The sequence below is a fragment of the Castor canadensis genome, chromosome 19 (assembly GCF_047511655.1).
Source record: "Castor canadensis chromosome 19, mCasCan1.hap1v2, whole genome shotgun sequence".
NCBI lineage: Eukaryota > Metazoa > Chordata > Mammalia > Rodentia > Castoridae > Castor > Castor canadensis.
This window is the reverse complement of record NC_133404.1, coordinates 557462-569868: the sequence shown is the minus strand read 5'-3', so window position 1 is coordinate 569868 and position 12407 is coordinate 557462. Positions and strand designations below refer to the sequence as shown.

The following is a 12407-nucleotide window of genomic DNA, read 5'->3' as shown; positions in this document are numbered from 1 at the left end:
ATGTCCCCCTCCTACTGGTCCTCACAGTCCCCAGAGCACTCACTGTCAGTCAGTTGGCAAACATTTGTGAACAACAAGCATGTGCCAGCCTTCTGGACAGCAGGACCTCGCTTCCTATTCACCCTCCTTTCTGAGCCTCTGCCCTCACCATACCCTGTGGCCAGGACCTGTGCTGAGCGTTCGATGGCAAGCAGGCTCCTCCCAGCCTCACCGCCTGCAGCTCTCAGCAGAGAGCTGTCCCCCAACCCATGTGACCCCACCCCTCCGTTTATCCCACTCTGGCCCAAAGGCCTGGCCCATACAACCTGATCACAAGGCCCCTGGCCCCGCTGTGTTCTTCTTGTCAATGTTTTTGCTTGTTGTTTTGAGACAGGGTCTTGCTGGCCTGGAACCTGTGATCCTCCTGCCTCAGCCTCCCAAGTGCTGGGATTACAGGCGTGCTCCACCAGGCCTGGCTTGGCTGCTGCATTTTTCTTGACTCCACCTGATGTCACAGTATTGGTGTGTTTGTGTTCTGTGTACCTGTCCCTGAGGACGGGGGCTTTCTCTGTTTTGTTCACAATGTCGATCCATCACCTAGAACACTCACTGGCACAGTACACACTTAAGGACTACTGTCGCAGATTCTAACGAGTTCACTGACTGACTGAGTAAGGCTCACGCACAACTAGCCCGGCCTCATTCCCACCGGGCCACCTTCCCAGCTGCCGGAGCTCCACACTCACTCACTGGACGGCCTCCCGCTCAGGAACGTCCCAGGGGCTACTTGTGCCTCCAAAGTCAAGGTCAGACACCACCTCCAGGCTCCCCAGGTCCCCACAGTCCTCAGGACTCCCACTCAGCCCAAGTCCAATCACCTTGTCAGATTTGTGTCCGTCCCTGTCCACCATCCAGACTGAATTCAACTTCCTTAAAGGCTGGGGAAGTTGGTCCCCTCTGTGTCCCTTGTTCACATGGCACCTGGTGTGAGCAGGTGCTGCCTGGCTGGCTGTGTGCATGACAATTTGGGTAGTTCTAGTTAAAATAGCCATTTTCCACTTATGAGGTCCACATGGGGCAAGGTCCAGCTCCAGTGCCAGCTCTGGTCCAGGAGCGGGACTGAGGGCAGGTCCCAGTCCCTTAGTGTGGACAGCGGGTGATCAGGGGCCACCCCTGGGCTGGGCACCCCTAGGCTTCAGTGTCTGAAGACAGGGCCGGTTCCCCATCGGGAGGAAGTGCCATCTTGTTCTTGCTCTTTGATGCCTGTGACTCCCAGGGGATGTGAACCGGACACGCGGCCCATTCCTGGGAGGATATCCTGTGATGTGAGCGAGTGTTCTCAGGGACATGGGACACTGAGGCCTTGCTAGGGGAGGAAGGCAGGAAGGGGCTCTTCGGCCCTAAGCCTGACCCCACAGCCCCAGCTGAGCTCCACCTGCTGGCCACTCAGTGTTTGGTGTTCCCCAGCCCTGAACACTGCCCCGCTAGGACCGAGTACCGTGCAACCCTTCCTCTACCTTCTCTGCCACCTCAGAGCAAGCCCACCTGACCCTGCGAACACCGTCCAGGGGAGGAGGGACTGGGTTGGAGATAATGACCCAGAGAGGACAAGTGACTTGCCCATGGTCACACAGCCTGGTAGAAGCAGAGCCCAGAACAGGGCGAGGCCGAGAGTCCAGCGGTTGCTGCAAGTCTGCAGGAAAAGCAGACTTTTGTGCTGAAAGCTTTCCGTGGTCAGAGGCTCTCTGGCCTCTCCAGAAAACTGCCATCCCGCTTCCTTCTGAGCACATGGGCCCTGCCCGGCTTCAGACCCACCGACCCCGGGCTCTGAGACCCGGAAGCGGCTGGCTCCCCGGCTTCTCCCCTGGAGGGTGGGCCCTATAAACACAGCTGCTTTCTCTTCCTGGAAACACTGAGGACACACGCAGATCTTCTTTGATGTGCTGCCGGGACCCAGAAACGGGCCCCTCTCTCCCAGCAGCACCCCCACCGCCCACCTGCGCACTGCAGAGTCTGCGGGGCGTGGAAGACGCTCGCTGCTAGACGGGACAGTGACCCGGACAGAGCTGGAGCGCAGAGCTCGGGGTATGTGCCAGGAGCACCCCACTCCACCCCCACCGTGCGCTGCTGCTCCTGTGAGTGGAAGGAAGTGGTTCCCTTGTCTCTGCTGCTTTTGGGGACACTGTAGTCACTGCTGCCCATGCCAGGGACACCAGGTTCCCCCCCAGTCAAGAGAAATGTTGAGCCTCCAGGACCTGGCAGGCCCAAACTCACTGGAAACCCCAGGAACGTGGAAGGGAGACCCCTCCAACACGCCTCTGAGCCCTTTGGTTTATTCATTCAAACATTTTCAGAGCTGGTTATTCTCAGATCCCAGACACTCAATAGCTCCCCATTGCCGACAGGAAGCTGATTCAAAGATGGTCATTTCCTATGCTTCCCAGTCCAGTCCCAACCCCAGGGCTCTCTGCTACAGCCTCACTTGGTAGCCTCTGTCCCTCTCCAAAAGCTTGTCACCCTTGGCCTTTTCTCCTCACCTTGCTCAGGACAGCTCAGGTGCCACCTCCTCCAGGAAGCCTTCCTTGACTGCTCCCCCTCCCTGAGCTCCCCCATGGCTCTGTCACCACCACCTAGGAACCAGTCTTGTGGCTCTCCCTCAAAAGGTAGCGTTGTCCCAAGTCTAGAAAGCCAGGCTCAGGCTGTCCAAGGATGAGGGCCGCCTCTGTACCTGGCTGCCCCAGAAGGAAGCTGCAGGGTGCTTGACAGGGATTGGAGGGCCAGGGAGGACCGACTGCAGAAATGCCAGGGTCACTTTCTCAAAACTCACAAAGAATCTTGAGACAGTGACAGGACACTAAATCAAACGCTACCCAGCTGGCGGTCCAGCAGACAGGTGTTTAAACCTGGCCAGGGTTGAGAAACCCCCGCCATGGGCAGCCGAGAGCCTCCTCTGAGCTCCGATGATCTCACCTCTGCACCACCCTCCCCTCGGCACACCTGGGCTGCCTGGAGCACAAGCGGGTGTTTGTAGAGTGAATATGTGAGAATTTCCTTCCATTCACGCTTTAACTAAGGTGTAAAATAGATACAATGTGTCTGAATGCACAACTCCTCTGTGCTCCCAGCCACACTTGCCCACACTTAAGCACATGGTGAAACCACCACAGCGCCAGAAGGCTGTCTGTGCTCTAGCTCAGCGGGTCTGATACCCCAGCCCACCCCGGGACCTCTTCTTAGAATGGGGCAGTCCGTCCTGCGGTAGGCGGCAGAAGCACAGGCGGCTTGGAGGACCCGAGAGGAAGACCCCACGTGTGCCCAGGGCTGTATCAACACCAGATTTGTGAGAAGGGGTGCAAGGTTGAAGACAGGTGAGTGCTTCCTCGAATCACAGGGAAGACTCGAACTCCATCCTCCACCCGCATGTTGACAGTGCTTCTCACAAGCTGAGGCTGCATGGATCGTGGACCTCAGAGGACACGGCACGGAAGGAGACGCTGGTGGCGGGATGTGTTGACGACAGGAAGGAGGATGGTGGACAAGGCCTGCGGCTGGGCAGTGATAGGGCTGAGGTCCACCCAGCCTCCAACCAGAAGATACAGTACCCTAAGAAGCTGGGGAAACTGAGTCTCAGCCAGAAGGAAGGAACCAACTGAAGGTCACACAGAGAGGGAGCGTGAGGGCTGGATTCAGGCTCTTGATGTCTGGCTGTGCCCAGGTCTTCCCAGAAGGACACTCTGGCCTTCTGGCCATCCAAGCTTCTTAATGCCTGGATCCAACCATTCCGAAAGTCCACGCATAGCAAGGCACTTTCCACAAATCCGGGCTGGGGGCCACGACACCTCCCTCTCCTTGCTGTGCAGAGGCTCCACGGTGACTGTCCACTTACCCTCTGCTCCGGGCATCACAGGTGGGGCGACCTCCCGGACAGCAAAGAGCCCTTCCTAACCTCAGCACAGGATGAAGTCCAGGCTGCAACTATATCTGGAGCTTCTGTGGCTCCCGCCGGCCTCAACCACAGCCTGCTCACCCCTTCCACCCAGCAGCGCCTGCTCTCCCCGGCCCCTGCTCATGCTGCCCCACCTAGATGCCCCCTTTCCCGGCCCCTTGCCTGCCTCTGCCTCCTCAGCCTTAAAGGGATACATTGTAACGACGTCTAAAAGGTCCAAAGGAACTGAGGTCCTCAGTGGGTCTGCGTGGGTGACAGGGGAGGACATCCTGAGAAGAGCCTGCCCAGGGCACAGTCCCTATCCACAGTCAGGCCACCAGGCCATGGGTAGGCCCGTTAGGCCGTACAAGCAGGCGTAACAGGGTCAGACCCCATGTCCCCTGTCTCCACTGTGCGAGTCGGGGTGGGCACACCTTTCTTGAGGCTCGGGTTTCCCCATCTGAAAAGTGGGGAGAGCAGCAGAGCTGTGGGGTACTGAGTCAGAGTTGTGCAGTACACAGCATCTGGGGACAGCCTGTCCTTGTTCGCTGCTCTTCCAAAGCCAAGGTCCTCCCAGCCTGGGGCCCCAGGGGGGCGGCTTTGTTTATGGCTCCTGAGCACTCCCTTACTCCCCCCTTCTTCCCTCCCTCCAAGCCAGAGATCCAGGGAGAATTTGGTCAGAGACTTCTCAAGCCTGGCCAGAGGGAAGCTCACAGCAACCCAGCCTCTCAGGCTGGAACTCAGATGAAAGGATAGAGAGGCAGCAGCCTAGCACGCCAGGAGGCCAGCTTCCAGGAGCGAGATGGGCTGCAGCCGAGGCCACGGTGGCAGCCCTGCACGTAGGACCAGCAGCTGCCAGGCCCCATAATCACAGCCTGGTGGCTGACGGGAAGAGCTCAGAAGTTGCTCCTCCTGTCTCTGCCACCACCCAAACACAGCAGGCCTTGGGGCCCGGTGCTCCTGGCTGGTCACTGGGGGAGCCAAGCCTGTCCACTCAGGACCCCTCTCGTTCAGGCTAAATTCTCAGACTCCATTCTGGAACTCTCCTCACCTCCCACTTTTGAATCGCCCCACTACTAACTTGCGGGAGGAAAGCCCTTACCCCCACTGATCCACATCCTCCCTGTGTCCTCAGAGACAGAGCTCCTGGGCCCCAGTGTGCTCCTCTGCAGAATGGGGGTGTCTCCTGCCTATTTTTAAAGTCCTGTGGCTATAGCAGTCATGGATGGCTAAGAGCAAGAGCCTCAACCTGCCCAGCAACACCTAGCCGTGTTTCAACCTTGATCCAAGTTTTGGGTGTCTACACCCAATACCCCAAAAGTCTTAGCACCCTCAGTACTAAGCACAGCCCTCTGAAGAGCACTGTTCGAGGCAGTGAAGAGGAGTCGGATTGAGCCCTGGCCTCGGCAAACTCACATGGAGTCAGGGAGCCCAGCCTCCACCTGCAGCTGGACGCTGGAGATGGGGCATCTCTGCACACTGAGAACTGAAGGGCCGGCTTAACAGGACAGCTCACCCCTGAAAGTCCCATAGGCCAAACAGGATGGTAAGGAAGGCAGGAAGCCACCCGAGGCGGCTGGAAGGCAGACTGGCCACGATAAAGTTATCAGCTGGCCCTTCCCCTAGGAGAAACCCCCTTGCCCAGAATCCAAGCTTCTCGGAATCCTGAGCAACCCGGCTTTCCTGTAAGTGAACCTTCACCTGGAGGTCACCAGAGCAGTGCAGATGGCATTTTCTTCATGAGCTAAACAAAAAACAACTCGGAAACGAAGTCCCTGTGTCACCTGTCACCACACACGTCTCTCCATCAGCTGCTCCGTTTGCTGGAGACCGCGGCAGATTCCAGTAAAACTGTTACTTCTGAGTCAAGTTCAAGGAGTTTAAATGGTTTGCTCTCCCTCAGGCTAATAGAGGAGATTCCCTTCCACAAGCTCAGAGGAAGAGCTGGTCTGAGCCAGGGGCGCCACAGTCAAGGCCATCTGACATGGGGACCAGCAGAAGCCGGATAGGACTGTGCTCTGGGGCCATTGGCCCTCCACGGGAGCTCTGCCTGCCAGGAGCCAGGGTGATGCACACCAAGGTTTAGATGCTTTATTTGGCTCACTTTTCAAATGAAAGCAGGACTCCAAACTTTTGCAGCCGAAATATTTATCCCAAGCACACAAAAGTGGCCAAAATAGAATAAGAAGAGAGGACAGCGACTTCTCGTCCACAGCAAACTAGCTCGACACAGAGGAAACTGAGAGAGGCTGTTTGGAAGAGACGGACCTTCCCAGCTAGAGGGGGACTCGATTCTGACGTTGAGCACACCAGGGGAGAAGGAGGCCGATGAAACACCGGAGCACAAACTAGCCCTGCTCTCCCACGCCATCCATCCACACGGCGTCTCCTTTCTGTGCTGCTTACAGAGACGGAGACCACAGCACGCAGCTCCAAGATGTCCAGAACTAGCCCAAGGTCACACAGTAAGGCGAAGGCACAGCGAGGCCCGAGTCCTCTACCCCCAGGTCCCCTGCTCTGGCCATGTTTCAGGGTCACTGCCAACAACCTGGCAGAGTGGCGAGCGACCTTGGTAACCGCCTACATCCTCTCTGGGCTCTGTTTCTGCACCACTAAGAAAGGGAGCTGATAATAATTCATGAAGAGTAAATAAAAAAAAGACACTTTTTTTCTCTTCCTTCCTTCCTTCCTTCCTTTCTTCCTTCTTCCCTTCCTTTCCTTCTTTTTTGGCATCACCAGGGATCAAGCATGAATCCCTGAGTTCAAACACCAATATCACCAAAAAAAAAAAAAAAAAAAAGAAAAGAGAAAACTCCAGGTGCAAATCCAGGCGCCCCAGCCCAGAATCCAATCATGAGGAAGTCCCTTGCTCTCACTGAGCCTCAGTTTCTGGCTGTGGAAAATGGGTTGGATCGAGTAGAGTGTGGTATGCACAGTACCTGCAGGCACCGTCCCCAGTGCCAGCTTAACCACCCTTAGTTCTGTGCTGCGGTCAGTCGTGACAAAGTCCCCGCCAGAAGATCGGGTGTGCATCCCGCCTCTGACAAACATCGGCTCTGTGACCAGGGGGTGGTGCTCTCTCCTGGAGCCTCTGCTTATTCATCATAAACAGAGAGTCCTCTCCCTCACTGTGGAGTGTGAAAGGATTCCACACACACGCTCTGTAAACTGGGGCCTGAGCAGACTCAGATCCTCCCAGTGCTCCCTAATTAATTGGAAGGAGGGTGCCAGCCAGAAACCAATCACACAGTCCCTCCAGGGGCCTCCAGTGGCAGCTTCTACCCGCGCCTCCCCCCACTGCCTCCTGAGCAGCTGTCCCACACTCCAGGCCCACAAAGGACAGACTCCTCTCAACAGCTTTTCTTCATGTGGCTGCCACTGGATTTGCATCTGTCTCTCCCTGGCAGGGCCTGCCCGGTGCCAGCTGCTCCGAGCTGCCCTGGCTGCAGGCTGTTCCCCGCCAGGGCCTGGTCCTCTGGAGGCCACAGCACAAGGAAGGGGAATTTGGTGGCACTGGAGCTGCTCTGGGCTCTGAAGGAGAGGGAAAGGGTCGGGCCGAACACCAGGAGTCTGAGCTTTCTCCCATCTCCTGGACACAGGACAAGCTTGCTGGCCACACTGAATCTCCAGACCAGACTGCGGCCGCCGGTGCTGGCGGAGGCGGTGTCTGCTCCAGCTGTGGGCCCAAAGACAGTGGAAAACCTCACTCCATCGCCGAGCTGCCAATCCGCACGCTGCCAGGATCCTGGTGCTGCCAGTAGCCTCATTCCACACCCGCCAAGCTTACGTCTGCACCTCCTGACTTCACACTGCCCCCAGGTGCCAAGGGACCACGTCCCAGGGAAGGGAACACAGGGCCTTCAGGCGCAAAGGAGGTGGCAGCTTTTCTGGAGAATGGGCTTCATGGCCAGGAGGCAGACAATAAAGAACGATCGCCCCTGCATTGATGGAGCACTTACAGAATGCAGGCAAGGCAGACATTCCTGGCTGGTACTCACGGGACCTTGGGGCTCCTTACTGGGACTTGGGATATCCCCTTCAGGTCTGTTCCCCCCCGAGGTCCTGAGTCTAAGCAGGGTTCCTAGGGTGTTGACCAACAAATGACAGGGCCACACACCTTCTTGCAGCAGGACGCCAGGCACCTGGAAGGCCTACAGGCAGAAGGAGGCGTGACGGGTGTGGGGCAAGGGCAGCAGGGCCTCCCCACCCCAAGCACTAGGAGCTGGGTCTGTGCTGGCACCTCGGGGCCACTGGACCAGGCTCTGGGAACTTCTGGCTCTTCCATGTCTCCTCCAGTCACAGCCAGACAGGAGAGAGGAACTGGGAAGTAGAAGGGTCCTGAAGCCAGGGACTTGAGACAGGGCCTTGTGATCCTGTCCCCATCCTGACATCAGCTGGGTGCAGCAAGAGCTCCATGCCACCTGACCCTGTCCCTTACCTCCATGCTGTCTCCAGGGGACAGGCTGCACAGCAGAGGCCTGTCCAGATCCCAGCAGGACAGGCAGGGCAAGGCCGCCAGGTAACAGGTGCAGGGCTAAGTGCCTGTCCTGCCTCCACAGGTCAGCCGGGCAGAGAGAGGTCAGCCAGGAGTCCCAAGGGCCTGGGTCCTCACCCTCCAGCCTTCAACTTCCAGGATGGCAGTCATAACTTCTGTCCCCAGGATCTGAGTTCCCTCACTTTCCAAGGACGGCACCATGACTGGACTTCTCCCGTGTTCCGTCCCCTGTGGGTGACTCCACAGGCACCCAGGAGACTTCTGGTCCTTGACAAACACAGGTGTTTCTACCTGGGCAGGATGACACTGTCTTTGGTCCCTCCACCTTCACCAGTGGCCCTCCACCTGTGGGCAGGCGGAGCCTTCAGGACAGGGTAGCAGAGTGAGGCTCGCCACAGAAAGAGCCACATGGCCTGAACCTGAGATAGAAGCCCAGTGAGGACAGGAGGCTGCCATCCAGGTGTCCCCTCTGCCACATGTCCTAAGTCCTTCTGAGGTGCAGCATGCATTCCTGTATGTCAAGGCACTTTGGCCTGGACGCTGACCCGCCAAGCTGGTCTCAGACGCTTGGAAAGCCCTCAGCTCATTCACATCTAACTTCCTACTGCACACCCAAGAATGGGGCATCGGTCACTCAAGCCACCTTGTCCCTCACCCAGATGCCCCACCTCTGGGCACATCACAGTCAACAGCAAATCACTCAACAAGAACGCAGAGCAGCAAAAGGGTGTTGTGAAGTCCTCCACAGCACACAGGCTTTTCCCATGGCCAGCAACTCATACTTTACACACAACTCTGATGCACTTCGTGCCCTGCTTTCCAACGGACAGCGGGCTGGAGACAGGTATCTAAACGTGGGAACTGCTGCTATCGTGGCACGTGAGTAGGACGAAATAGAGACAGAAAATGAAAACACAGGAGTAAGAACTTGGAGCCACTCGTCACCAGGACGCAGCCTGTGCCCCTCGCCCCTGGCTTGCCCTATGGAAGCACGCTGCATGGAAAAGGGGCAGCCGTGGCCTATGGGTGGTCATCTCATAGCTTGGGAAGCCGCACCAGGTCCCTCCCTCAGCTTTTCTCTCTCTCTCCCTCTCTTGGTTTCCCTTCTTCTCAGTCCATAAGGAAATTAAGGTGGCTTACTAAAATACATACAACTGTAATCATCACAGCCAGGACAAATGCCATCAGACGAGCAAGCCAGAGACCCATACGGCTGTGTCCCTGATGCTACCAAGGGCTGGCATCTCTCCAGGAGCCCCCGGGTATTCTAGGCAGCATCTCCAGGGTTCCTCACAAAGGAGCCAGATGTGTTTGAAAAAGAGTGGTAAATGAGAAACTGAGGCTTGGCTCCCCTAAAGAGGTGCCACTATAAGGATGTAGCAGCTTTCTCTTCGTCGCTTCCCAAGTCTTTCTGAGCACTTAGCTCTCGTAATCCCTGGCCCACAGGACCTGACACAAACAGGACCCGCACCTGGAGGGGCAGCAGCTTCTCTCTCCTGTTCCCTCCCCCACCTACCACCCCACTCTGTAACAGTGACCCACCTCCCATGCTCATTTTGGGGCTCTCCTTCATGTCTGCTGGGTCATCAGACCACACACAGATAACCAGAGCCCCATGCCAGAACTGAAGCTGTTCCTAGGTTCAGCATTGGGGTCATGGAGATGAGTTCCTGCATTTCACACATGGAAAAACAGAGGAAGAGAAGGAAAACGACTGGTCAAGATCACACAGTCTGTGGATGGCCAATTTAGGACTAAAGGCCAGGCCTTCTGACTCTCAGGACACAGTGATCTCTCCTGGGTACACAGGGAGCCTCTCCCTGCAGGCTTGCAGGCAGCAGGATGGCGCCCAGGCCTTGCCTGCGCTCTGCAGGAACAGGGCTGGTCTGTGAAGGGCCACAGGGGAGAGAAGACAGGGTTAAGGAGGGAGTTTTATTTAATCCTCTGAGCTGGCTTAAGCCAAGGCCACATTGGTTGGAGCAGGAGGTGACAGGCATGGAGGGGCTTGCTGGGTGGGGGCTAGGAACTGGGTGAGGGGCAGTGTTAGAGTTTAATCCCTGGATTCCAACAGGGCAGGTCTTCCAGCAGGGTTATCAGGCCAGGCAAGTGCTCACCTTCGTGTATTTCCTTGTCCTTCCTGTGCCAAGGCACCAGGCCTCCACCATGGAGGGTCTACCAATACTAGAGAGCGCCACAGTACAGAGAAACAGGAAGATCACAGGCTATAGACTGAGGCTGACCTGAGCGCAAACCCTAGTCCTGCCACACGCTTGCTGCGTGACCTCAGACAAGTCACTGGCTCTCGGAGCCTCAGGTACATCTCAGCTAAAGGGAGCTGCACGCACCATCATGCAGGCCTCCTGGACGGGATGGCTGCATGAATGTGTGTACATGCCAAGACGCGGGAGGTGCCGAGTCGATCCTTCACACTGTTGTTACAAACCTCACATCCTTTATTCCCCATCCGGGCCCGTTTGCTTGTCTTCTGTCCCAGCCTGCTGCATCTTTGGCATTAATAGCCTTGCTGATCATAATCCCTCCCAGCTGAACCGCGTCTGTGTCATTTCCAAACACTAAACGTCCTGCCCTGTGGGCTACAGCTGTCCTGCCAAAAGCAGCCAGAGCTGAGGCAGCCCCTCAGCCCTCACTTGTCCTCCTCCACTGCTCCCAAGTGAGTCCTGTATCCTGACAGAGCCCTGAGAAGATGCAGGTTCACACCCTTCATCTCATTGGTTCTCCAACTGCCTGTCACCACCCCAGAACCACATTAGCGTCCTCACATTACACAAGAGAAACTGAGGCCCAAAGTAGAAGCCCCCACCCCTCCAGGTTATCCACCCAAGGGGTTTGTTTGGGTTAGATCTGACATTGGGTGTCCCCCAGCCCCTTAACCCTGGGCACTTCCGCTGCCTCATCTGCTGTCCTCTTTAAATCTATCCTCCCTACAACCGGGGCGCCCCCAAACTTCTCCAATAAATCTAGGCCCCTCTGGCAAGTCACAAGAACTCTCCTTCAGTATGGGGGACACCAGGACGTCCCCTTCCCTGTGTCTTCCCCCACTCCCCATCTTCAGGCGGGCCCCAGCAGAACCTTCCCCACTGCTGGCAGCGGCTCCTCTGCCCAGTGGCTTCGGAGTGGGGCCGGACTGCGCTCTGGGTCGTGGCAGAGGCCGGCAGATGGGGTGGGGCTTTGCCCCCGGCGAGGGGCCTGGGGACGACCAGCCCATCCCAGTCCCTGCGGGCGACGCGCTCCACTAGGGACGCCAGGGCGCCCGGGGAGCCCAAGCCAGCCTCCAGGGGTTAACACCGCAGTGTCCGCAACAGGGGTTAAAACTGCAGTCCCGGGGCGGGGGCCGCGCCCTCGCCCTGCCTCCGCGGTGCCCCCGGCGACTCTGGCAAGGCGGGAGCCGCCGAGCGCGCGCCGGCCGCGCCTTCCCCGCCCGCGCGCCCCCCGCCGCCCGGCCCGGGGCTGCGGAGAGCCGCGCTTACCTTGGTGACCGTCATGCAGGAGTCGGCGGCGCTGCGGGCGCGGGCGCGGCGTGCGGGGGCGGCGGCAGCGGCCCGGGGTCCCGCGCGCTCCGCGCAGCTCTGCGGGCGGGCGGCGGGCGGGGAAGGCGCGCAGGGCCGCGGGTCGGCGCTCGCTCGGCGCTGATGTCAGCCCCGACTGTGCATTTATAATGGATGAGCCCGGGCCGCCGCAGGAAGGCGAGGCAGGAAGAAAGGGAGCGAGGGAGCGGGCCGGCTGGGGGCGGGGAGGAAGGGCCTCGAGCTGCTACAAAGGAGGAGGCGGAGGGAGAGGCGGGGAGGGCGGCCCGCCGCACCCGGCCCCGCCGCCCCGCGCCCGAGGGCACTGCCGCGCTGGACCCCCGCGCCTGGGATGCCGCGCGCCCCTGGCACCTGCCGGCCCTGGGAGGGGACGCTCGAGGGCCCTGCCACCCCGGCCCCCCAACCAGCCCTGATCCCGCACGCTGTGCGCTCCTGGCACTCGACAGTCCTGGGAGGGGGCGCT

General features: G+C 58.5%; 1 protein-coding gene across 1 annotated transcript in view; it reads right to left on the bottom strand.

Moving 5' to 3' along the window:
* The window catches only part of Coro2b (coronin 2B), a 108393-nt gene extending 96427 nt beyond the window's left edge, over window positions 1–11966 (bottom strand). The window contains exon 1 of the mRNA XM_020185578.2: window positions 11888–11966. Coding sequence (XP_020041167.1) covers window positions 11888–11902 — 15 coding nt within the window. The 5' untranslated portion in view covers window positions 11903–11966. The remainder of the gene's footprint in view (window positions 1–11887) is intronic.
* Between the last annotated feature and the right edge of the window lie 441 nt (window positions 11967–12407).